General features: G+C 44.1%; 1 protein-coding gene across 4 annotated transcripts in view; it reads left to right on the top strand.

Annotated features, from left to right (window-relative positions):
- The window catches only part of TBX15 (T-box transcription factor 15), a 94,865-nt gene that overhangs the window by 17,999 nt on the left and 50,458 nt on the right, over nt 1-26,408 (top strand). Inside the window, exon 2 of one of the 4 annotated variants that reach the window (XM_054711442.1) lies at nt 4,177-4,297. The exons of 2 other annotated variants lie outside the window; for them this stretch is intronic. In XM_054711442.1, coding sequence (XP_054567417.1) covers nt 4,267-4,297 — 31 coding nt within the window. In that variant the 5' untranslated portion in view covers nt 4,177-4,266. Of the gene's footprint in view, nt 1-4,176; nt 4,298-22,439; nt 22,639-26,408 lie in introns of those variants that run through there. One more of the 4 variants, XM_054711443.1, reaches the window with a different exon arrangement.

The following is a 26,408-nucleotide window of genomic DNA, read 5'->3' on the forward strand; positions in this document are numbered from 1 at the left end:
ACTTGAGCTGCAGGATTCTGGGAGAGACCTCTCCATTGAGCTGCACTAGGTACAGGGAGAATGCATATTTGCCCAGGATGCTAAGGAACACAGTGCACATGCTCTGGGAAAAGAGATGTTCTGACCACCATGCCTGTGGCCGTTCATTACTTGCAAGACAGCTTAACCCAGATCTTGCTAACAGTCCCTGCTGTAGTGAGTGTGACATTTGGGCCATTTTGTCTTAGGGAAATAAAAAGAACTTCCTAATCCTACCCACATTTATACTTTTCAAAAAATCTGGAAGCACCTAAGATTGAATTTGAAGCCTGGTGTCTTAATCTGATCAAACAGGGAAGCTCCCTGTGCCTGGCTCAGGGCCTGTGTTCATTGCAGACTGCAATCCAACACCCACATCACATGCTTCTCTATAGATGGGAAGTATGAACCGCCAGCCCCCAAACAAATTTCCATGATCAGAACATTCAGGTTTATCCTTCCTAACGGGCAGTAGGTAAACAAACCATCCTGCTTACCTACAAGTGCCAAATATTCTTACCACCACTTCTGATATCTGAGTAGCCTATGTCAATAAATTTATACTTAATTTTAACCAGTGGTGGGACTGTTGACATTTAGGTAGGTGCTGCTATACCTCAGTTTTTTTTAAAAAAATATTTTTATTGATTTCAGAAAGGGAGGGAGAGGGAGAAAGAGATGGAAACACCAATGATGAGAGAGAATCATTGATTGGCTGCCTCCTGCATGCTCCCTATTGGGGATCGAGCCCGCAACCCAGGTATGTGAACTGTGACCTCCTGGTTCACAGGTCGATGCTCAACCACCGAGCCATGCCAGCCAGACTATATTTCACTTTTTGGAGTATACAGATTTTCATCAAATATGTATATTGACTCTTTGGGCACTAAACTTACTTCTCATAGTACAAAGAGTATTTGCTGTTTTGGGGTGTTCCAGCATGAAATGCTATTAGAGAAAAAACAAAACAAAACCGTTGATAAAATGAAGACTAATTCCTATCACTTTGTCAATGCCAGAGTTTCACATACCAAATTTACTAAGATGAAGTTACAGCTTCCTGTACCAGATTCTGTATTTGTGTTGGGACTTGAAAGCAGACTTGTTTTGTACACTTGATGGCTTGAATTTCACCTTCTACATTGCCAAGCTCACCAATTCAATGTAATTCTAATTGAAAACCAAAGTGCCTAGTTTCAGGGAACTTCTTAAAGAAAAATTCAAAATACTTTACAGAGGTCAACTTCTAAGACATTGCTTAAGTCATGGCTCGGGAAAGGGCCCTGATTCCATTTGCAGTAGAATACTGAATGGAAAGTCCTACAAGGGAAAATGTCAGAGGCTGCAAGTATCAGGTAACTGGCAATACAGTGCAATCATCTACCCTCTCTGCATCCTTGTTTCTCATGTAAATGGAGGAGAACACAGCCTTCCAATCAGCTATCTTTCAGAGGCAGTGCAAAATAGCCTTGAATGGCAGAGACAGGCTCCAGTTATTACTGCTGTTCTCTTTCAATTAAAAAACATTTCATTATGAAAAATTTTCAACATGAAAACACCATGAACCCTGATGAGCCCCATCATCCACCTTCAATACCATCTATATTTTTGCTGCATGTGGCATCTCTCTGTCTGTCTGTCTCTCTCTGGAGCACTTTAAAGCAAACCTCAAACTTTACGTCATTTCACCACTGAGTACTTAGGGTCATGTACTTAGGGTCATTTTCTGACCTACATACAATGCCATCATTCTATCTAATAAAAGAGTAATATGCAAATTGACCATCACTCGAACACACAAGATGGCCACTCCCTTGTGGTCAAAGATGGCCGCCACAAGATGGCCAGCAGGGGAGGGCATTTGGGAGTGACCAGGCTGGCAGTGAGGGCAGTTGGGGGTGATCAGGCCTGCAGGGGAGGGCAGTTGGGGGTGACCAAGCCAGCAGGGGAGGGCAGTTGGGGGGGACCAGGCCTGCAGGGGAGGGCAGTTAGGGGCAACCAGGTTGGCAGGAGAGGGCAGTTAGGGATGACCAGGCCAGCAGGGGAGGGCAGTTAGGGGCAATCGGGCTGGCAGGGGAGCAGTTAGGCGTTAATCAGGCTGACAGGGGAGTGGTTAGGGGGTGATCAGGCTGGCAGGCAGAAGCGGTTAGGGGCAATCAGGCAGGCAGGCAGGTGAGCGGTTGGGAGCCAGCAGTCTGGGATCGGGTCTAAACGGGCAGTTGGACATCCCTCAAGGGGTACCAGATTGGAGAAGCTGCAGGCTGCGCTGAGGGACACCCCCTTGCCCCCATGCATGAATTTCGTGCACTGGGCCTCTAGTTATATATAACATGATTAATACTAATTCCTTGATATCATCTTAGTCAATCATGCAAATTTCCTGATTTGTTCAGAAGCTGTTATGCCACCAACCTTTCTCCTCTGATATGCTTTTTTTTTTTTAATTGATTTTTTAGAGGAAGGGAGAGGGAGAAGGAGGGGGGGGATCAATTGGCTGACTTCTGCACCCCCCTACCGGGGATCAAGCCTGCAACCTGGGCATGTGCCCTAATCAGGAATCGAACCGGAAACTTTTTGGGGCATGGGATGATGCCCAATTAACTAAGCTGCACTGGCCAGGGCAGTTTTTTTTTAAAGGATGCCTCACACCAAACAAGATATACCTATATACTAGGTTGACTGCCCAATGTACCTGAACAGTACTTTACCGGTATGGATTCTGGGGTCCCAACCTGGAGGCCTGGACAGAGAGGAGGAGGTGAAGTCTGTGCTTTAGAAAAGTACTCAGATTATTTTGAGGGGCAATCAGGTTTGGAAACCACTATTCTACATTGCTGTCTTTTCCTTAGAAAGTTCTAGGAGACAAGGGACGAGTTAGTCCATGATTGGCATATGATAAGAGTGCTCTGGAGCCTGTATTTTAAAAATTTATTATAATAGTTCTACCAGCACCTAAATAAATGCCACAACTGAGAACATTCCTTACTGTAGCAAGGCCAGAAAATTACTTTTTTGCTTTAATAGGAATGACTTGTGGCAACTGAAATAAGGTGGGGGCAGTAAGTAATATCTGATTCCTGGCTCTCTAGGCAAGTGAGGCTCAGGATGTTTCTCTGGTTGTAGCAAATACAACTTGTTATTTTACAGAGGTCACGGAAAATGAAACTCCTCCAGGGTTTTCCCATTCGCAACAGAATACCATTCTGGAAGTGAATTAAATTAGAATGAAATTTAATTTTATGCAGGTTAACTCAGGGAGCTCTGCCTAACATTTGCGACTCAGAATGATATTTAGACCTAAATGAAACACCAAGTTGAACAAAACACAAGTTTAAAAGTGAAACATTTGGTTAACCTTTTCTTTTGCCTACATGGCTTTAAACCACTGTTTTGTCTATTTTACCTGTACTTGTCCCTTTCTTTCACTTCATGGATGGTTGTGATCCACCAAATTGGTGGAGAGCTGCTGTTTGGATGGAATACAGCTTATGTTTGTCTGGCACATGGAGGAATAAAACCCGAGCTCCATACTGGTGAACATAATATTTGAAGTTATCTTAACTGAAATACTGCCTAATAATGCTGCCATGTACAGGCCATTTATTTAACTACCAGTGTTCATACCACTGTGAAATTTGAAATGACCACCAATAATGAGGCCATTTTGGGTCCTTTAGATTTGAAATTGTTCAATAAAAGGGTTGACTAAATCAAAACAACACTAAATGAATATATTGACTAATATGCTATTACAAAAGATTACTACTAATCACTCGAAGATTTCCTTACAAAGAAATGTACAGTTTAGTAAGCATTTGGCATTTTGCTTGTACCCCTAATAGAGTACTGTAGTAATGATGTTCATGTGTCCCTTTGTCTAGACCGGACCTGGCATTCTCTATAGGGCAAGAGTCTGTCTTCTCTTTGTATTTTCAATCCTCACACCACCCCTTGCTTTTAATGAGTGCTCAATAAATGTGTGTGGTAATTAATGATTTAATTGATGTTTGGGTTTGTGCTGGACTCTCAGTATTACTGTTTTGACTGAACCAACTGACTGGACAATTTAGTCAAATTGCTGAAGAGTTCACCTGTATATACTGTTAATATTTTACATTTGTATAGCCGTTTATTTTTTCAAAGCACTGTGTGCCTTAGGATGGAATATCATGTTGAAAATCCCATTCTTCTCTCAAAACCACACAAAATGGAGCCAACAGTCATCTTATTTTAGAAGTGGAAAAACAAATGAAGACAAATGGCTCAAGATCACAGCCAGGTATGAGCACTTGTGGACTTCCCATGTCTCAGTACACCCCACTTCCCTTACCCTGGGCAAATAATGTGGTGGGAGGTTGGAGGATGTGCTGGAGGAAGGCAGAATACTGTATTCTTTCTTTATTTTTTAAATATATTTTTATTGATTTCAGAGAGGAAGAGAGAGATAGAAACATCAATGATGAGAGTGCATAACTGATTGGCGCCTCCTGTACACCCCCGACTGGGGATCAAGCCCACAACCTGGACATGTGCCCTGACTGGGAATTGAACCGTGACCTCCTAGTTCATAGGTCGACGCTCAACCACTGAGCCACACCAGCCAGGCCAGAATACTGTTCTAGATTCTGAGGGCCTCTGGCTGTGCAGTGGTTTTCCTTTAGTTCTTGAAGGATCTAGCTGAGGGCTGGGCCACAGGCAGGTGGTAGGAATGTGGAAGGTTTCCTTTACTCTTTTTGAGGAGACAGTGGTTCTGGGCCCAGAATGTCTGTTGTGTGTTCCCCCAGCTCTGCCCAGCAGGCCCAGGAGCACTGCCCTGCACTGTTAGCTAAATCCTTGCTGAGTGATAGTACTCCTTAGGTACCTCCTTCCGGGCATGGGCCTCTGGTTACCTCTACACCTGTTAAACCGCTGCTTGGCAAGTTCGTTTACAGATTTTCCCTGAATCCCAAGATGGGTTCTTCCTTAAAGTACCAGGCCCACCTCTAAGTCTCAGATGATCATATTGATGTGCAAGAGTCTGCCCTCTAATAGGCTCTGACAGTTGTTTGTCTCCTCTTTTACTTACAATTTTTTAAAAACTCAGATAATTGGTACACTTCTAAACAGTTCAAATAGCACCAAGAAAATCGCTGAAAAGCATCCATTAAAAAGTAATCTCCCACTCATTGTCTCCTAGTTATCATCCCTGAGTCATTGTATGAATGATGTATATGAATCACTATGTATGTATATAAACATTAAAATTAAAAACACAAATTGTGGCATAATACCAGTAAACAGTACTCTGGACTTTATGACTTCAATTTCAAACTGTTATACTGGAGATTGTTAAATAAACATACTTATAGGTTCCTCCTTCCTGCTGTTTTAAAAGAACCAAATATTCCATTGTGTGGATTTGTCATAATTTTCATTGAACCTATTTTAACAGACCTGTAGGTTGTTTTTAACCATTTGCTTCTATAAATAAAGCTCCATGATTACGTTTGGACACGTTTGTGATAACATTTATAGAATAAATTCTGGAAGTAGAGTTGTAGTGGAAGTTAGATCACTTAAAATTATGATGGATGTTCCAAGTTTCCCCCCAAAAAAGGTTGTTCAATTTACACTTCCACCCACAGGGTATAACAACCTATTTTCCTACCCACTTGCCATCAATATATTAGAAAATGTTTCCACCTTTGCTAACTAATGCCTTTGTCTTTGAAAAATGCTTGCAAAAGTGGTCTTGTCATAAGTCCTCTTCAGCTCTGCCTCCACTTCCCTATGCTTTGCAGGTACAGAGCTCAAGTTTATAGGTCTGCAGGGCAATTCTTCCCTGTAAACAGGCATAGGGTTTTATTTAATCTCTCAGGCTTCCATGCTTCTCCATTTATTACCAATCTACTTTAACTTAATTCTTTTAGGATCCCGGGGTGCAAGTCATCAGTGCCCGAGGCTTTCAAGGTATTGAGTAAATAAGATATGGCAGCAAACATTTCTTGTTAGTGAGGGAGAGAATAAAAGGCATGTCACTCAGGGTTTCTGGGCGCAACTTTGGTTCAATTATCTTCAGATGTTTAAAATCAAGGCTGTTTCCAGACCATTTCAAAGAACAGCAGGGCAACCTGCTGAGAACTGTGTGAAATGAACACCCTGTTACAACTAATTAGTGTACTGTTTTCCTTGCAGTTGGGGGTGAGAGGAAATATATGAAGGGTGTTTATCCCTTCCTGTAGTAGGAAAGAATTGGAACTGCTGGAAAGGCCTAGAGGGGGACCTAGAGGAGGTTTGTTCCCACCTTTCTCCAAAGAATGGCTGGCTGAGAGCAGTTATAATCACGTTGCTGATTTGATTGCGATACTCATGCTTTTTTTTACAACAAACCTAAGACAAATAGTTCATTCAATGAAATCCAGTAACTACTCACTGAACACTTAAGAGTATGTAGATGAGTAGGGCATGAGCTCTTCCCTAAGGTTTTTAAAATCTAGGCACAAAAAATAAGTGAGTAGATAGGTGTGTGAGCCCCCGTAAGATTTCGAGAATAGTGGTCATGGGCTTAGGCTAGGTTTGAATTGTGACTTTGCCCCTTACTGGCTCTGAAAATTGGGGCAGGCTGCTTAACTTCCCTTGACTTCAGTTTCCTAATCTCTTATAAGAATGGCATAAAAGTCATCCATGGCTTGTGATTAATTAATATTAGTAGGTGTTTTGTCATTAGGGCTATGCCTCAGGAAGATTCATGTGACAGTAGTAACTGAGATGACAGGGTGTGGAATGGGAAAGATAAGGGGGAGATCAGAGATCATTTATTTTTTTAAACTGATGAGAGAGAGAGAGAGAGAAAGAGAGAGAGAGAGAGAAAAAAGAGAAAGAGAGAAACATCAATTTGCTGTCTCTAGCATGTACCAGACCAGGGATCAAACCTGAAATCTGAATATGTGCCCTGACCAGGAATTGAAACCACCACCTTTTTGGTGCATATGATGACACTCCAACCAACTGAGCCACACTGGCCAGGGCAGGAGATCACAGTTTAGTCAGGATAGGTTGTGCAGCTGTGACAAACATGCCCTGAGTAATGCTCCTTTGCTCCAGCAAAGATGGCCACCTCATCCCAACCAGTGTTGTGAAAACAAGGACTGCTCTCCAACACAGCAGTACCCCCTCCATTTCAGTGGAAGGAATGACTCACACTTTATCATGGCAGTAGTTCACTCACTCATTCCACAAGCATTAACCTAGGCCAGTGATGGCGAACCTATGACACGTGTGTCAGCACTGACACGTGTAGCCATTTCTGATGACACGCGGCCGCTGAGGCAGCTGCATGCTGAGGATGAAACATTTGCTGCTCCTGAGGATGAAACATTTGCGAAATAATGTTTTTTCCTCAAAGTGACACACTACCCGAGTTATGCTCAGTTTTTTGGCGAAGTTTGACACACCAAGCTCAAAAGGTTGCCCATCACTGACCTAGGCAGACAGAGAGGTGAATAAAAAGAATCCCTGCTCTCAATAAGACAGATTTGCAAACAGGAAAAGGAAATACAGGGTGATGAGTGTCCCGACAAGGTATGCACAGCCTGGGGGAGCACAGGGCAAGGACACCTGGCCCAGCCTGGGTGAGGAAGGAGCCAGGAAGTCATTTTTAGTCTCCTGATTCCCACCAGGTTTCCCGGAAGCAGGGCCTGGATGAAGGAAGACCTGGTGTGAATGTCCAGTCCCTGTGTGGTCACCCCTTCACTGCTGTCCCACAGCCCAGTACCTCTGCCACTCCCCTTCTGCTCCCAGCCTCTCCTTCTACTCCTGTCTGTGGGTCTCTGGCTATGGCTGCCCAGTGTCCATGACCACAGCAGTAATAAATTGTCCCCCCCTCACACCAAGAGCATGGGTTGGGCCAAGCCCAGGATGATTAAATTGCACCACGAGTCACTGCTGGGTTGACCAGACCCTGGTTCCTGCCCTCCTTCCTCTCATCCTGACTTCAAAGCAACGAGTAGCAAAAATTCTGTCTGACTGAGTCAGAGTGGCCACTTGTCTCTATATTTCCTCACACCCGCTTAGCTTGAGAACACGAAGGCATGATGCTGAGGGGAAGTCTGCCGGCTCACACGCTAGCCTGCTTGCGAGGCTGTGTCATGTCCTATAAATGACAACCCTGTGCTTCCTGCCCTGACATGCATTCCCTCAGCCCTTCCCTTCATTCTCCAATATGGCTCCTGCTCACCAAAGCCCAGACTTGGGTGTTTCCTGGGACCGGCTCCCTCTTCTGGGGTCCTGGGAACCTGGCAGCTATGGACACCAAAGCCCAGACATGCCCAGTCATTGAATCTGGTCACTCAAGCTGGTCACTTCCAAGGTTAGACAGGGGGGCTGGTGGCAAGTGCAGTGACGAGCTACAGATGTTCTCTAGGTCTGATTTGCACTGTTGTTTCCATCCGATGGCAACAATGCATTGGGCTCTTGAAAGCAGAGCTTCCTGGTGTGAGCCCATGGAACCTGAACTGTGGAAGGTGGCATGTTTTCCAGGGCAAGCCCAGCGAGTGTACTTGGGTGGAAAGTCATGCTGGGCCTGTAAACACAGCAAGATGGACAGACTGCCCAAAGCAGAAGCAGAAATAGCTGAGGAGTCCCCCCCACATCCTGTGTGCCTCTCCCTAACCTATCAGCTCCTGCCAGACATCCATCTCCCTTATTCCACTTTCTCTTTCTCATCCTTGTTTTCCTTTCTCTCTCTGCAGTTGTCTTGCCAATCTCTGAGTTGCTAGAGCTTTTCTCGGGGTGCAGGAAGACACAGGGAAGCTGTTTTCCCCACGGGCTTCTCCTCGCTGGGAAGCCACAGGAAGCATGCGTTCTCTGCTCCACCCCAAGGCAATGTAGTCCAGGTGTCTGGACAGGAGGCGGCATTGGCTCCCAACTCAAATTATAATCAGAGTGTTTTTGGATGTGTTGAATTTGCTGCAGATAGTTGTGCTTATTCTGGTTTCGAAGTCAGATTTCATCTCTTTCTCATTTGGTCTACAGGTAGCTCTCCTTGCACACTGAACTGAGTTCATTCTCTATCCCTCACTAATGACCCGGGAGACTGGAGCAGGACGGACACCGTTCTGGAGAACAAAGCTCAGTATTTTGCTAGTGCACAGAGTGTTAAGATTTGGGGAAACGGGTAAATGCAATAGGAATGAAATAGGTGCTGCACGCAGGCAGCTCCAGGGAGGTGTCAGCTCAGCTTGGCAGGGATGGTGAGGTTTTTGCAGCTACAGAGAGAGGAGCCCCTGCAGTGCTGACAGAGGTCAGGCACCGGCAATATCAAGGATCATCTCTCAGACACCAGCCCGAGACATTTTGTACATTTCATGTTCTGATGCAAAAGGCCTTGCACACCTGGCAGACCATAGCTTTCTGCCTTCCAACAGGGAGAGCGGATGGTCTCTCTTGCAGATGTCGGTAAATACATACTCTTATTAGCCTGAAAGCTTTTGGGTATGGAGCAGAGTGTACCCTCCATAGCCCGGCGCTGAGGTGGGAGGGTTCGGTGCGGCCATGTGGGAAGGAGCACCTAGCACGGGTCGAGGTGCAGAGTAGGCACATAATCACTGACCTTTCTTTCTCTATTCCACCTCCCCTTTCTTCCTTATTCTGACCTTCTCCCTCCAGGAAAGTTACCAGAACCTGCGTTTAATTTCCCACTACATATATAATGGAAGATGTTACACTCTTTGCTGTCTGGTAAGGCATCATCTCTCAGAGTCAGACTTCTCATGAAATAGTATTGATAATACTGGGACACTAACCATGATCTACCATCCTTTATCAATTTGCCATCTCACTATTCTGATCTCTCTCTTTGCCCCTCCCAGGGTAAAGACATCTGTTTAATATTTTCCTTCTTTGGAACCAGGCCATTGAAAGCAGAAGAGGCAGGGCTGGCCAGGTGGAGTTGCCTAACGAGGCAAGACATTGCTAAAATGCAGACCAGAAACCATGGAATGTGGCTACTTCGCTGTGGGAGTGTGGGCTGGTGGTGATATGTGAGGATGTTGTGGTGGGAACAGAGAGTAAGCCTTAGACTGTGTTTCCTAGGGCAGGGCCAGGACTAGAGTGAGGCAAAACTTCCTTACTAATCAAGATAGGTAATATTTTAGGGCATTATTTTTATTTTTTAGTATTTATTTGAGAGTGGAAGGGAGGGGAGAGAGAAAGAGAAATATCGATGTGAGAGAGACACATTGGTTTTAGGGCAGTATTTAAAAAAAAAGTTAATGTAAAAAAACTATGGTTAACATATAAGCAATGTAGAGTGATACTGGCACCTGAGGCTAAAGGAAACGTTAGCAATACTGATATTGTCTGTATGAGTGGGCTTGGGCTGCCATAGAAGAATATGATAGACTGGGTGGCTTCAACAGTAGAAACTTATTTAGCACAGTTGGAGGCTGGGAAGTCCAAGATCAAGGTCCAGCAGAGTTGGTTTCTGGTGAGATCTCTTTTTTCAGCTTTCAGAAGACTGCCTTCTCACTGTGTCCTCATATAGTGGGGATGAAGGTGAGAGAATTAATTCTCAAGTGTCTCTTCTTATAGGGACACTAATCCCATCAGGAGGGCCCCATCCTCATGACCTCATTTATCCCTAATTATCTATCCCAGAGGCCCCATCTATAATAATAAAAGCGTAATGTGCTAATTAGATCTTCCAAACGTCCTTCGGATGACCTTCAGGACGAAGCTGGGGCTACGAGGGCAGAGCCCCTTGCACAAATTTCATGCATCGGGCCTCTAGTTTCCAAATAATATCACATGGGGGGCGGTGGGGGCGGAGACACAGACATTCAGTACATAACACTGTCTTTAATATTTTCTCTCGAAATTTTTGTTGCCTCCTTAAATTTTGCACTCTAAGGCCAGTGCCTCACTCACTTCACATTAATCCTGGACCTGCCCTTGTGAAACCCCACCTCCTGGGGTCTGGGGTTGGAGCATTGGGCCAAGGCATCACCATGAGCTAAAGGATCAAGGTCTGACTTCTCATTGGATTGGTCCAATGCTGACCAAATCCTTTATTTCCTTTTCCTGGCTTGATTTTTGTCAAGTATTTGGTTGCATTTTCAACACTTAATTATTTTTACTGTTTCACAGTATTTTGCATTTCATCCAACACTGCAGTAATTAGTCAAATATAATATTCCATAATCGAGTCTAATTTCCTAAATTTCTCATTTGAATGGAGATAGGCAGGAAGCAGAGAATCCATTGGAGACTTCAGCTTTGTTAAGTAGACTTTTGTTAGGACTTCTGTAGTTTGGGTGTGCCAGCAGATTTCATCTGATGTCTCTTCAGCTCTCTGATATTGTAGTGATATTTTCAGTCTTTTTAATATTTTCTCAAAATTAAACATTTTCGTCGAAACCGGTTTGGCTCAGTGGATAGAGCGTCGGTCTGTGGACTGAAAGGTCCCAGGTTTGATTCCGGTCAGGGGCATGTACCTTGGTTGTGGGCACATCCCCAGTGGGGGGTGTGCAAGAGGCAGCTGATCGATGTTTCTCTATCATCGATGTTTCTAACTCTCTATCCCTCTCTCTTCCTCTCTGTAAAAAATCAATAAAATATATTAAAAAAATTTAAACATTTTTTTAACTTTTGGTTTTGATATAATATAGTGTTTATAAAAAAGTTATAGGAACTGTACAAGGAACTTCTGTCTGTATACCCTGTACTAGTTTCACTTATTGTTTATATTTTGCTTTATTTGCTTTATGTGTGTGTGTATGCTTATATGTTGCTGATATATATACTTATGCATGTATATATACACATAAGCATACATAAATAAGTATACACACATAAATGCTTATGTGTGTGGGTATATATATCTTGCTTACAGGAAGCAACCAGTCGATGTTTCTCTCTCACATTGATGTTTCTCTCCTTCCCTTCCTCTCTTTCTCAAAATCTATAAAAACATATCCTCGGGTGAGGATTAAAAAAAACTCATAGAAGTCTGGAGCCCCACTATGACTGTGTCCCCTAGAGTTTTTAACTCTCAGATTTGTCCATGTGGAGCCTCAGCAATTCATCAGTTTCAGGTCAGGTTTTCCTACCTGGCTCTGGTGCCTGTGGAGGTCTGTGCTCATGGGTTTGTTCTCCAGTAAGTCATGATTCTCAGGATCGTCTCTTCAATTTTTGAGGAAGTTATTTGCTCTGTGATCTCATTTCTCTGACACATCTGAGAAGAGTTGTTTATTTTCCAGTTTGTTTGGGTTTTTACTTGTTGCTAAGATGGAGTGATGACGTCTGCTCCTTACATGCTGGACCAGAGACTGGAAGTCCATTGACGATAATATTTTCATCTTCATCATCCCTTCTATATTTATTAGTTGACCCTCTATTTTAAGGAAGAGCTTTTATTTTTTATTAGTTAATTAATTAAAGTATTTATGTATCTCTTTATTTATCTATGTATCTATTTAAGTGAACCCATGGACTCATGGACTCAGATCTAGTTTATTTAATGGATTATAATCTGTTCTTATCATTATTTATTTTGATACTCATATCATTCCGATTAACTTCTGACATGTTCCCAATACTTGAGCATTTTCTTACTTTCTGATGCAACAAGATGTTCCAGGCTGGTCTTGCATTTTTTCTGCCCCAGGGCGAAAACAATATGATTACATTTTAATTAATTATTTTCCTTCTGGGGGAGGTTATTGTAGCAGAGGATGGAGTTTGGATGTGGAGTCCAAACTGGTTGTTATTTGTTGTGTTCACTGTACTTTGCAGCACATTCTCTGTGTGATGTCATCAGCATTTCCAGTGCAAAGGGGTCATCTGTTAGCTTTCTTTGAATCCCCTGTTCTCCTTTGGTTTGACATTTCAAGCCTGGGTGTGATTCATACAGGTGCAATGCCTTATGATTTTGATTTAGGTGATTGATTTATTTGGATACATTTGTTAAGAATTGCAATAAGCACCCTAGTTAATTCAATATGCTTCTTTCTAGTGCTCTGAGCTTAGACTTTGTTAATTCTGTAGAGCATAAAACATGGTCCCTGTACTCGGACGCTGTGGCTAAGTGGTTGAGCTTTGACCTATGAACCAGGAGGTCACAGTTCGATTCCAGGTCAGGGCACATGCCCAGGTTGCTGGCCTGATCCTCAGTGTGGGGTGTGCAAGAGGCAGCTGATCAATGATTCTTTCTCATCATTCATGTTTCTCTCTCTCTCCCCATCTCCCTTTTTCTTGAAATCAATAAAAATATTAAAAAACAAACAAACATGGTCCCTGCTCTCATGAAGTTTTATATACTAGTAGGGAACACAAAAAGAGCATCTACTAAGCCATGGCAAATACCACACGAAAGCATGTAAATCATCACCATGTTTTACGGTGCCAACAGTAAGTCTACCAATTCTAAGGAGGAGGTTATGGATGGGACAGAGAAGACAAGCAAGACCCCACAGCTTATAACTGTCAGGACAGGAGGTCTTTGCAGACCTAGGATGAACTCTGTGCACATTTACCTTGCCTGGAAAGAGAAACTCTTTTCTAGGCCACCTTTTCACACCTGAGCTCTATAGCTAATGGGACGCACATCAGGAAGAATGAGCTGCTGTTACCAAGCCTTGAGTCTCACTAAATTTCCATACCTGAGCATTCCTTGCAGCCTAGAACAGGGTTGTGGAGAAACAGGAGAGCATAACATTAAGAGATTCTCTGTCTTTTTTCACTCCCTGATGGGTCCTAGAGCAGGGAGCTCTTGCTTTTTGTAAAATTGCTGCGTGAGCTGTGTTTCCTGGGCCTCACAGAAAGAGTATCACCTAGCAGAAAAGCATGCCAGGATTTTTTTCTGGCCCAGCAATTTTATATTTTCATGGTGTCTACAGACTAAGTTGTAAATGCCTTGGAAGCAGGGCCCTGCATTGTACAAATTAGCACCCACCCCTCCACTGTTATGTACTCAGTGATTGATTGGCTCCCTGTAACAACCCTGTCTGCTTTGGGATGTGCGAGATGGGAGATAGATGATGAGATTTGTTAATTTGTATAAATACAAAGCGTCTGTGGTGTTTGCTTAACGTTATGGCCCTGGGGTGGCTCTAGACTTTCACTCGTAGAAGCAAAATCACTATAGCAGATCCAGACCTCACTTTTCCTAAACATTTTTTTAAACCACATTATTCCTTATTTAAAAAGCAGATGGCCTTTTTAAAAGAAGGGGGCTCCTATATATTGCAAAGTCTCTTTTAAATAAAAATAAAACCATAGTCTAGATCAGCGGTTGCTAACCTTTCGGACCTCACGGACCACTGGTTGCTGACTGCTGGTTTAGATGACTTCCAGTGTTGAGTTGTAGGAAAACTTAGGGCAAGAGCGGTCTTCCTGGCAAAACTAAAATGACAGTGTTGGCGAATGCTGTGCTGCCCATGAAGACGTCTTCTGGAAAGATGGCTTCCATTCTTCAGACTTGATGTTATATTGGGCCTTCCTCTTGGGCCTGATGATACCTGCAGCTTGGTTTTGAGTAATTCTTCCAACCAAGGAGGTGCTGGAATTCTGTCCTCTTAATGGGAGGGGCAGGAGAAGGTGCTGGTGGAGCTTGAAGGCTGTACTGGACCTGTTGGATCATGTGGTGCTCCCAACTGGGATGTTCGTGAGCATCACTTTTAAAAACCAACAGTTGGATTAGGGAAATCCCCCAACCTGAAATGAATATTGGCTTGAGTTATTAAGCCCAGAAATATTTCCTGTCTTTCAGATTTGCTGGTAGGCCAAGCTCGCCTTAAGTTAAGGGGTTGGATTTTCCTGTAAGCACTTGAGCTCTCTTGCTATTTTGGGTAATCACCTCTCTGCACACGTATGCTTCATCAGGAGCCGGGGCACAGTGAGTTTTGTTGACTTTGTCCTGTGCTGCATTAGGGTCTCTTCTGTGGCCAAGTGAATGCTCTCGATGAGTTTGTTCCCTTCCGTGAGCAAGTTGTAGGGCTTTGGATTAGACATTGTTGTGTGTAATCCATCCCCATGTTAACAGGCGTTCCTCCAAGTGACGACAAGATCCGTCCCGTGGTGGATGACGGCTCTCCCCTGGGATCTGCTGGGGACAGACTGGTGCTTTTAGAACTGCCGTGTGCCTTGATCTTAATTTATCTGTTGTATTCAATATCATTGGAAGCCGGGAAAAGGCCACATACCTGACCTCTGTTCCAGGGCTGTGATATTGCACCCACTCCAAGCTCTCTTTGATTCCTTTGATCCTTGCCTTGGCAAGCCAAGTAGGGGAACTCCTTAGCTTTCTCTAGTCCCCAAAGATTCATTGACTCTGTTGATTTGTGACATTTAGTCTTCAGATTAGAGTTTGATTTGATTGCAGGCTGCAGAAAAAGAAGGCTTTGACCCTATACTGGAAAGTAGCTGATCAGACTGAGGCTTTTCCATGCGTCTCCATGAAGATCAGTATTTCTCTGTCATTAGCTGGCTGTCATGTGACAGTTCTTGAGGGATAGGACACTGGGCTTTATTTGGGCTTCCTGGTTATGAGAGCTTAGAAGGGTGGGCAAGGGCCACTATAGACAGCTAACAGTATTTCTGTGAAGTCTGCTCCCGTTCTAAATAAGGACGACTCTTTGGCCCTGTTTATTTTAGAATGTTTATTTGGAATGAAATCAACTCTACTGAAATATTATCTACCTTTGTGTGTGGGGAGAGCAAGAAAATATTCACTAAATATTTTCATGCAGTAAAGAGGAAAATTGTTGACTTTCTTGAGAATCAAGACCAATAAACTTGAAAGAAGGAAAGGAAGAAAAAAGAAAGAAAAGAAACTTGAAACACCCTGCGTGTCAAATATTAGTGCTGGGTTAGGAGGACATTGGTTTCAGATATAGTTCCCATATATGTAACATTATACATATTATAGGCACACAGCCTTTCTTGTGTATTTTCCATTCCCATCTGAAATCTTATGTGAACTGTGAAATAATGAAAGTGCATTTTAAAATGTATTTTATAATTAGAATCAGTGGCCTTAATGAATTTTATCACAAAGTAAAGTCTTATAGAGAATATTTTCAGCCGTCTCCAGCCCAGAAACAAATCCATGGCAATATAGAAAAAATGTCAGAATTTGGGTAATATATTTTTAAAACTACCCCCCTTTCCTCCTGCCTCCTTTCGTAGCTGCTTTCTCAATTTCTACACTGCTTTAAGAGGCCCGAGCTGAGCTTAGATCTAAATATAGGATGCACCATTCCTTCAAGTGCTGAGGGCTTTTTTCTTGGTGGTTTCCTGCGCTTGGTTTCTGAGACAGCAGAATTTCAAGTAAAAGAAGTACTTGACTTCTTTTATGGGCTCTAGTGCAGGTTCTTAGCCCAGAAAAAAAAAGTCTTTGTCAGGTTTCCTAGAGCAAAGAGTAGCTCTAATTCTTTTGCTGAGCTTCCTTTGGCTAGTCCACTGGGGAAGTTCAGCAATACTTCATGAGAATGCCCAGTCTGGACATTGGTGGGTGTTTAAGGCTATGTTAGGGCAGGTTGCCCAGGAGACGGAGGGATTAAACACCTGGAACTGATGGTTGGCTCCAGGATTGTAAAAAGTCTTATAGAAAGAGTGGGCCTCTCAGTGAGGTCCCTGGGTAGGGAGAGAACTCACACTGAAAATAATTGAGAATGCAGAGTCTTGGTCTCAATCTGAAGATATGGTTGGCTTTTGAGCACAGAAATTATTTTAAAAATTACACTGTTTGATGTATACTCACATCATCTTCCACTCCAGTGCTACATTCTTGTAAGCTGAAGGCACTGCTAGATTTACAGGGTGGGACAGGGTCCTCTCACACCCGTGGTAGGGATGGCACGGGCGAGAGAGGGAACTTTGTAGGGGCCATTGGTCTGGAGAAGCAGCGAGGTGGGTGTAGGGAAGGGGACATCAGACTGTTGACCTTCGGAGTGACTGCTGCAAACTGGCAGGGATGGGAGCAGGTCAATAGTGCCCTTCAGCTCCCCCTCCGCCCCTTCTCCCCCAATCCCCAGCCAAGGCCAAGAGGTGAAGCAGAAATGGCCCCTGTGGCTGCAGCAGGTGAACTTTAATGACAGCCAAGGAGAGTTCAGGAGCCATTTGGAGACCCTGCCAGGCAGAGGGAGGACCAGGGCCTGGGATTCCACACATCTCCTGCCCCGGGCTAGGAGCCAATGACTGATGTTATTGTGAGTGAAAACCCCTCCAGGGCCTTTCTCCAGCAGGGAGAAGCAGACCAGCACAGCTCACTACTGTTCCTCAGCAGAGACACGTCCCGGCTTCTCATTCTGTGCACTTGCTCTTTGGCAACGACCCGTGTATGGCACAGCACAGAACTCGATGGAGGACTTGGCTAAGAATTTAGAATACCAACACAAACTGGGGACAGTGCCTCCTACTGATGGGAGATTAAACTTCTTCCCCATTATTTTGTTACCCTTCCGATAGCTGGAACTTGGACATTTCTAGACTTTGAGGAAGGAGAGGCAGAAAAGGTAGCACCTGCTTCTGTTGTGCTCAGACTCAAAGGCCTCAGCTTAGGGCCTCCCCACCAGGTCCCTGCCAAGGCCTTTTGCTTTCTTGAATGACTTGATAGCACACTGATGTTTCAAGGCTGGGTGCTCCCCAGCTGGAGCCCTGGAAATGCTTGCGTGGCATGCTAGAGAAAGGAACTAACTTGAAAGAAACTCCCATGAAGTAAATCACCAGGACCGGATGGTTTTCATCCAAGAGTGGAGGAAGGAAATGAAGTGTGAAATAGCACAGATACTGATGAAGACATTAGTTCTCCATTAGATCCACAGACGTGTCAGAGTGGAGGAAGTTTGCTAACATGGTGACCTATTGCTACAGGACAGAGATCAGTGGCCCGCCTGCTGCCTCTGGAAAACCTGCCCCATCTGAAAAGAATAACACAAAATATAAACGACACAATAGCTTTTGTCACCTTAAAACAGGTAAGAGGGACAGGTGGCTATTCATGCATGGCAGCATTTTAGTACAAACCCTTGGAAAAAGATAGTGAGTATATAATATGTGGGGTGCTATCCCCTCATCCTGTGCCCATGGCAGACATCACTAATCAATCCCGTACTCTCCTCTCTAAGCTTGGATCGGTCTTCATACTCTTTAATTTTGTGCTCTCAACTGCCACCATCCAATGACCAGAGTTGACATATATGTTAAAACTCACTCACCATTCTTGCCTAAGAGGATGTATTTTATCATGGACCATACTGGCTTCTAATTAAATTGTAAATAATGGCACAAAGGAAGCCCTTCACAGGTAGTTTGGCTTAGGAGCATGACAAGAAACACGCCACATTCTTTCTTCTAAAGGCCGAGTTAGCAGAACATCTATCTCCAGGGACAGCAGTTTTGTGAGAACTGAATCCAGATGTGTAATCCCCGCCCCAAACCAGGGGAGGGTCTCTGGGAAAGCAGGGGAAGTCACTTCCTCTGAGGCAAGAAGCAGGCTGCTTCAGAAGGTCCTTTTAACAAATGAGAATCAGCGGCAACATCTTTCATTAGCCTGTCCTTGTAGAGTTTAAAGGAAGTTGTAAGCATGGTTGAATCCTGCCACAGCAGCGGCTCTGTGGGGCTAAGGTGTGAGCTAGGTTTTGAGAGAAGAGCTACATGGAGGACGAGAGAGAAGAGACAGGAACATTGGATCCTGGGGAAGCTGAATAACTTGGAAAATTGGAGGTTTCACTGGGACTGGCCTTTATTTCACATGTAGGGAGCAGAGGCCAGGGACTCCCAGGGGCTATGCACACAGCACTTTGCCATGGAATTGAGCAGAGCCTCCTGTCACTGGTAAAGATTGAAGTGATTTGGCTACTACAATCACTATCCTACAGCTTAGTAACCTCCATGTCTCCATGTTGAGGGGTGTGTGATGGGGCAGACCTCCTGGAGTGGACTGAAATCTGGCCATTTGAAGAATGAACTCGCCTGCCCCATTAGGGAATGGGCTGTTTAGCTTGATCAGTGAAAAGATGCTACGTAATTTGATTAACAGAGAATCAGAATGCAGTAAAATGCACTTAGCATGTGTGAGACCCTCATTGTCCTGTGATTTCTCATTGATAATTCAGGATCTTTGTACCACAGGTTGTCACTGGGGGCAGGGCAGGTGCTGTGGTTCTGAGGCCATGGCAGCAATGATAGGATGGCATCTAATTGGTCAGCAGACCCAGGTGCTAGTTCCCACTGCACCCGTGACCTTGGTCACATCCAAGCGGAGTCATAGGTCATGGAACGAGATGCTGGTTGACTATTTTGTCTGGATCTTTGCCTCATGGGAGCCAGGGATTATAACCTTCATCTTCGGGACACTCAGTAGATGAAGTGAGCAGCACGGGGAGGTGTGGATGAGCGAGAGAAGAGACGTCAGGCCCAGAAAGCAGGTCTTCTCACTTCACAGCTTCCTGAGTCTCAGTTTCCTGTCTTTAGTGGGTGCTGTGAAGTGAGTGTGGGTTTAGCGTGATGTTTAGAGCCCTGGGGAGAACTCTGTGGGGAGATGATTAAATGTAGTGCTGATAATGTACATTTCTAAGGCACTCACAGTTTTCCAAGTGCTTTCATCTCCGTAATTTCACCCTGCTGAAGACTCACTGAGTTGGGTAAGCAGTTGGATTCCTTAACCGCTTTCCACAGACGCATTTACCGGGACTCAGCTGGATGGGAAGGCTTCCTCAAGGTCAGATAAAGTTCAGCACCAAGGCTCAAACTCCTCCTACCTTCTGATTCTGAATCCAGGGTTCTTTTCCCCATAGAATGATAGAGAATGGAGAGTTTACTCTAATGATTTTGACAGTAGTCTTCGGCGTCACAGCGTGGTAAAAATAGATTGTGAGGACAGGGAGGATCTTGGGAGCAAACAAACTGAGCTCACCAAGGTGTTCTCGCCCGGCAGCTTGGTGGCTGTGGCCTTTAGGAAAGTCTTGGCAGTCCCGCTGCAGGCATTGGGCAGCAGGCAGGGGCAGCGTCACCTTCTCACTGTACCCAGCTTTCCCTGAGGAGCTGTCCTGGAGGCCCTGGGGCAGGGGTGGGGGGAGAAGGACTTCTTTTGAGGTGTGGGGGCCAGGGACGAGACTACCTCCCAGGTGAAGGGCCTGAACTCAGTAGATGAACTGTATGTCCCCCATAGCAAACAGGCCGTGGTTGTGGGGAAAAACAGCCTGGGAGCCCCGGGTTCCTGTGCCACAGAAGTTTTTCTGAGAGGCAGGGGGATGGAGGGGGAGAGTCTGGGAGAGTTAATGCAGTCTCATTTTCATTCACATAAAGATAACTTCTATTAATTTGTATATATTAATAAATTTATTAATAACCATTAATATTTCTAATAATTCCCTACTTCCCAAAGTGATTTGATATGGCATATAGTAAAAAACAAACCCATATATGCATACATGTATATGTGGCTAAAATAAAGGTAAAAGGGACTTGGAAGCACACAGAGAAAGTTGGGGCGGTCCCACCGGGCCATTTCACACTCACAGAGAAACACAAACACTCTGTCTTTGTAAAAGAGACAAAGGATAGATGTTTATTAAGCTGCAACTCTATAGTCTATGTCATATTCTTTGGGATATCTCTCCCATTGGAAATAGCTGGCTGAGGGGAAAGGCTTTCTATGACAGGAGAGAGCTTGGCAAGTGGATGTTTGTCCCACGTGAGGAAAACCGAGGCTGCCAGCAGTCATCTTTTCAGGTCTTAGACTCCTTTGTGAATCCCATAAATGCCATCCTCTTCCCAGAAAAATGCAAGCTCCTACAAACGTGACTTAAGATATTAGGTCACTTACAAACTCCCTAAGCCCATCCACTGACTTTAGGTGAATAAGCTCTTTGTTTAAAAAATGGGAAATGAAAATTTTATAGAATTTTTTTCTTTACAAAAAGGTTCATTGCATGCAGGTGAGATGATTGCAAAGGAAAATGTTCTATTATAAAATATTCTGATGTCTATGAAATTCCCTAGCCTATAACATTTACTTTTACATATGTAGTCATCGTACATTCACTTATAATTTTTCTTAGTCTTTTACTGGTTCTTTGAAAGATGCTATATAATGTGTACTCCACTGTAATTTGTATCTGATAACATGAGCAATATTTGATATAATAAGGAAAATGTGCCTTTACTGTTAAGTCCATTTTGATTACATGTAGAGTATGGCATATAAAGTAATACTTTAATATATTCCACAGCCCACACGCCATCAATAAGATCTCATCCTCCAGACTTGTGAATTCTTGGAAAAAAATTACTTCCACATGTTCTTAAAACTACTTAAGATTTTTGACTGGTTGGTGGTCTATTGATTCTAAATATGTGACCTGTCAAAACGCCATCTTTAAACTTCAGTGATGCATAGAGGTTTGGAATTAGCAGGGCTGAATTTATTACAGAACAAAGGGAGGCGATGATTAACACACGCATCTGAGCAGTAGGGGAGAAAATAATCCTTGAATGGATTAGATGCCATGATCCTAAAACCACATTCTCTGAATGTTGGGTCCTTGCCCAGAAACGGGGTGAGGCCAAACACTGATGTCTTTTATATGAAGGGGTATCTCCATGGAACTCTGATCAGGAACACTGGGGCTGAGAGTGGGGGACCTAGACCACTGTGTGCGCAGTGACCCTCAAAACTGGGAGCCCACTTATTGAGTGTCATGCAGTTATCAGTCTGCCTGCCGGGTGGACGTTACATGAAAATGTAAATGAGTGAGATTTTATTTTATTTTACCACTAACCAGGAATCACTTACAGGTTGGTTGTTTTTTTTTTGGACTCCAGTTGGCTATTTCCAAGGCTGGCACAGGGGCTGCCAAGATGACGCCAATTATTTTTCACTGTCCCACTAGAAGCCAAGAGTCATAGGCAGGCTCTGTTTACTGGCAAATTCTGGTAGATTCTGAACTCCCAGGACGTAATTTCAGGGAAACTGATCTTTGTAAGAATAGTCCATGAACAGAGAACACTAAACCCATTTTCTGGTTGACTTTCCCCATTATTTCCTACTGATTCCACCATGTCTTGCAAGCTTTACAGAAAGCAAGTATTTTTCAAATATCATAGAATGGCATTGATGGAGACTGACACTATGAGAGAGGTCTCTGACAGACAGGTACCTTTCTGAGAAGAAAACAGACCATTAGGAAAGTCATTGTGACCCCCATTCCCTGGAGGGAGGAGGAGCATTTGAATCACAAGCCCAGGTGCTCAGGAAATCTCCTGTCACTCTGAGATGGGCTGGGACATGGTGCCATGCCCGAAGCTTCTAAATACAGTTCAGGCTGGGTCATCATGACAGATGCTGAACTGGCACCACTACAGGGACCGGAGTGGGAACTCTGACAGCACTTAAATGCCACAGCCCCTGGGCTCGAAGTCTTCCTGGGCCGGGACAGGGACAGGCAGTGCAGAGCCTTATGGGGAGGCAGGCAGGAGCCGCTTTGGCAAGGAGATCCTGCTGCTTCGGCAACACCACTGTTCCTTCAGAAGGCAACGGACACCCAGCCACACTTCAGCTATTTTAGAAGTGGTCAGTTTCTGAATTGCTGGCACACTTGGAGGACACTGTCTCTTCAATGGTCATTCTGACCCTTCAAGGTAGGTAGGCCTGGGAAAAAAGAGGCATGCTTTGTATGGCCAAGGCGGTGGATGAGGAATGAGTGCAATGAAGTGAGCTGATCAAGATGACTCAAGGAGTCAGGAATGGGGAGGTAGGAATAGTCTGTTGACTTGGGGATTCCCAAATCGGTCTTTAGTACACAGAAGACAGCGTTAGGCACTTCCTTACCTTGCTCCACCCTCTTCTTTTTGGCCATCACCAAAGATCTACCCTGGGGTTAGCTTCCTTTAACAACTCATTCTCTTCTGGGGAGGGCTTTAGAGGAAAAAAGGAGACAGGAGGACAGGAGAGACTCGAGAGACAGGATTTTGCTGGTGTGTGTGTGTGTGTGTGTGTGTGTGTGTGTGTGTGTGTGTGTGTGTCTATGACGTGGGATGTGAGGGTGGGGTTCTAAGTTTTGCAGGTGTCCCAAGCTGGAGTTGGTGAGATGTAAATATAAAGACACTACTACAAATACAATTAATCCAGGGTATTTGTTTCACTCTCAATGCTTGCCCCATGCCCCCAAAGTGGATCTCTTTCTGTTGTCAAAGCATTTGATTTTAGGGTTTCTGTAGGTAGTGTGGGGTGGTGAGTGAGTTCAAGCCTTGGAGTAAGACCATGCATGGTTCTTCTCTTCTCTCTGATGCTGCTTGAGTGTTGCTTCTTGGGTGAGTGTTGCTGGGCACGTTTGTTACCTTGGCTAAGTCTCAGTGATCTCACTTGTCAAAAAGGGTTATCATGCCCAAGTCTCGGTCAGCCTCACTCTCATTACTCTGGAGACCCCCTTAGGCACTAGACCTTTTCTGCCTCCTCAGTGTGTACTTTTCTCATCCCCAGCCACAGGGTGAGTTCTCTTGACAAGGTTGCCAATTTGGAGTCAGGGGACCCTGCGGTCTCCCAGCTGTCTTTCCGTATTCCCACCTCTCATGGAATCTAGGGCTGCCTCTTCTGCTAAGGTTGATCTCTCTCCTTCTCTGTTAAAGGCCCCATTTCCTTACTGAAGGTCCAACATATATAATTTTTCAATGGACCACCTGTTCTCTCTTCTTTCAGATTCTAGTCACGTTCCTTCTCAAATAGTGTGGCAGTCAACTTGAGCCAGGAGAAGTAGACCCACTGAAGTAGACCCACACAGAAACAGGCTCTCTCAGCTGCATGTTTGCTGTTTCTTTGCTTTACATCCTGCCTTTCTGAAATTTCTCCTTCTAACACCGTTTAATTTTGATAGTTTTTGCTTGAGGCCCTGGAATCTTTCCTTCACCAAGCGATTGATCGCTTCCTGTTCTACATTAAATTTTTTCTTTATTAGGATTTGCTTTTTGCTTTTCTCCATTTGAAAGAACACAAACCTTCTTTTTTCCTCTCAGATATGGTCAGAGAAATGACCAGGAAAGATCTAACCCTTGTGGTCACCTCCTTTTACAAATGATGGAAGGAACTAACATTTAAAATACTTCTACTATGTGTGAGCCATAAGCATCTCTGTTTTGATGAGGAGATTGGCTCAGATAGGTTAAATTGCTTGCCCAAGGTCATGGCTGGGTGTGTGCGATTCTAGAGGACTGTGCTCTTTCCCCTTCCAGGTGGCTTCTCTGGAAACCCCACTTCACTGCAGGCAGTAGGAACACCAGGGGTATAGAGGGTGCAGCAGCTGTCTGTGCGAGAGTCATTCTGTTCTCAAAGGGAAGGACATCTCCGCCATCCTTCCTGCCACCCCCAACAGCTTCACTAGCTCCAGCACTTGGGGAAAGAGATTGTTTCTTCCCCTATTTTATCCTCAGGACCACAGGCACCTATCTGAGTTACTGAGAATTTTCTAGATGATTGACCTTGACTCTTACTCATAGAAGTGACTAAATTCACGGAATTCATTTGATGCCCCTGAAAGATTTGATGCCACTGAACTCATCTGATGCCCCTGAAAGTTTTAACACAACTCATAGTTGTGGAAGGAAAAGCTAGTTTCCAATAGTTCAGATTGTGTGTGGAGATGACATTTCTGAGATTTCATTGGGAACATGGCATTCAATGAAGACACCTCATTATTAGGGATATACTGGTCTCCTAAAGAAGATCAGAAGACTGGCATTCCAGGTTCTACATCTGGCTCAGCTTACCCTTCCTCCCAGCCCTTCTCTGGATACACCTCTTCTCTTACTTGGTTACATATACAGCAATTCATTCATTCATTCATTCACTCACTCACTCATTCATTCAACTAAAACAACATTTTATTGAGTGCATAATAGGTACCAGACCTTGTCACTGGTGCTGAGGATACAAGAGGAATAACACAGGTGTGTCTGAATTACTTGCTGTTCTCTAATCTGCTAGACTTTACTGCCATGCCTTTTCCATAAAATTCCCTTTTCCCAGAAGATCCTTCTCCTTTCGCCAGCTCTGCCTTTTCATCTTGCAGACATCTCTTCATTAGGCCCAGAAAAGACCCCTGGGCTGGAAGAGGTGCTTTTCCCACAGCATTTGGTTGATACTGCTCTTACATAATAAAATACATGGAAATTAGCATTTATATATTCCTTCTACTATTGATAAATGTTTACATGCACACACTATGTTAGCGATTCATAAAATTTCACCAAGTGGAAATAATAATTTCATTTTTTTTTTACAAATGATAAAACTAAGGCTTAAAAAGGTTAGGTGACTTGTTCAAGATTAGACAGTTGAAAAAAGAGGAGGTGAGCTTTAGAACTCAGTTCTCAACATGCTATGTGACAGGCTGGATTTTGACTTTTAATTTTATTAGCTTATTTATTGACCTGTCCTGTCTCCTGAGTGATTTCTCTGGGTTTGGCTTGATAGGTTGGGTGGACTTAATTTTTTTTATTATTATTACTTTCCCCTCACCATTTATCCTCCATCTATCCTCTTCCATCTTCCCCCTTTCCCCTCTGCACTCACCACAGTTTTCTGTGTCTATGAGCTCTTTCTTTTTTGTTCAGTCAGGTTTGAGTGGATTTTAAACCTCGAGTAGCTGGTGGTCTCCCAAGCATAATTTGAAAGGCATGGCATATTCCTGGCTATACTCAAATGTCCTACTTGCATGTTTGCAATTTCCACCTCCAAAGGGGACTGTCTCCAGAAGTCATTGTTAAATTACACTTGTTGCTTAGAAATTGGCGGCTTCGTTCTTCCCTTGTAGGTTGTTAGCATGAACTTGTTTATTCATCGGTGCATGGTGAGAATATCCTAACAAGGGATAAGGCAAGTTCTTCTAGGGCCTTTTGGGGAAGGCTTCCTCTCACTTCATGGACGTTTAAAGAACAACCAACGTGGCACATGTCTGTTGGTGGTGGTGTTGGGAGGTTGCAAGTAGTTGTGGTTGCAAAGAGCAAACAAGCGCTGGCTTGGGGATGAGTGAATGTGTCACTTCTCCCAGAAAAAAAAAATGCCAAGAGCCTCAGGAGGGGCCTATGTTGACAGCTGCTGGCCTAACATTGACTGGTAAATCTTGAAGACTACCCAATCAGGATCAACTTTTGAGGACCTCTGATGCAAGAGGTATTTAGATTGAATATTGCCATATGGCTTGTGACCAATTATTGATTATTCTATCTATGCATTGTCTGTGCTTTCATCAGGGACATTTTCTGAACCAAAAGTTGGTCTTAAGAATTTTAGCTCTAGCAGATTTGGCTCAGTGGATAGAGCGTCGGCCTGTGGACCAAACGGTCCTGGGTTTAATTGTGGTCAAGGGCATGTACCTTGGTTGCAGGGTCCTCCCCAGCCTGGGCCCTGGTCAAGG

The sequence above is a fragment of the Eptesicus fuscus genome, chromosome 22 (assembly GCF_027574615.1).
Source record: "Eptesicus fuscus isolate TK198812 chromosome 22, DD_ASM_mEF_20220401, whole genome shotgun sequence".
Classification (NCBI taxonomy): domain Eukaryota; kingdom Metazoa; phylum Chordata; class Mammalia; order Chiroptera; family Vespertilionidae; genus Eptesicus; species Eptesicus fuscus.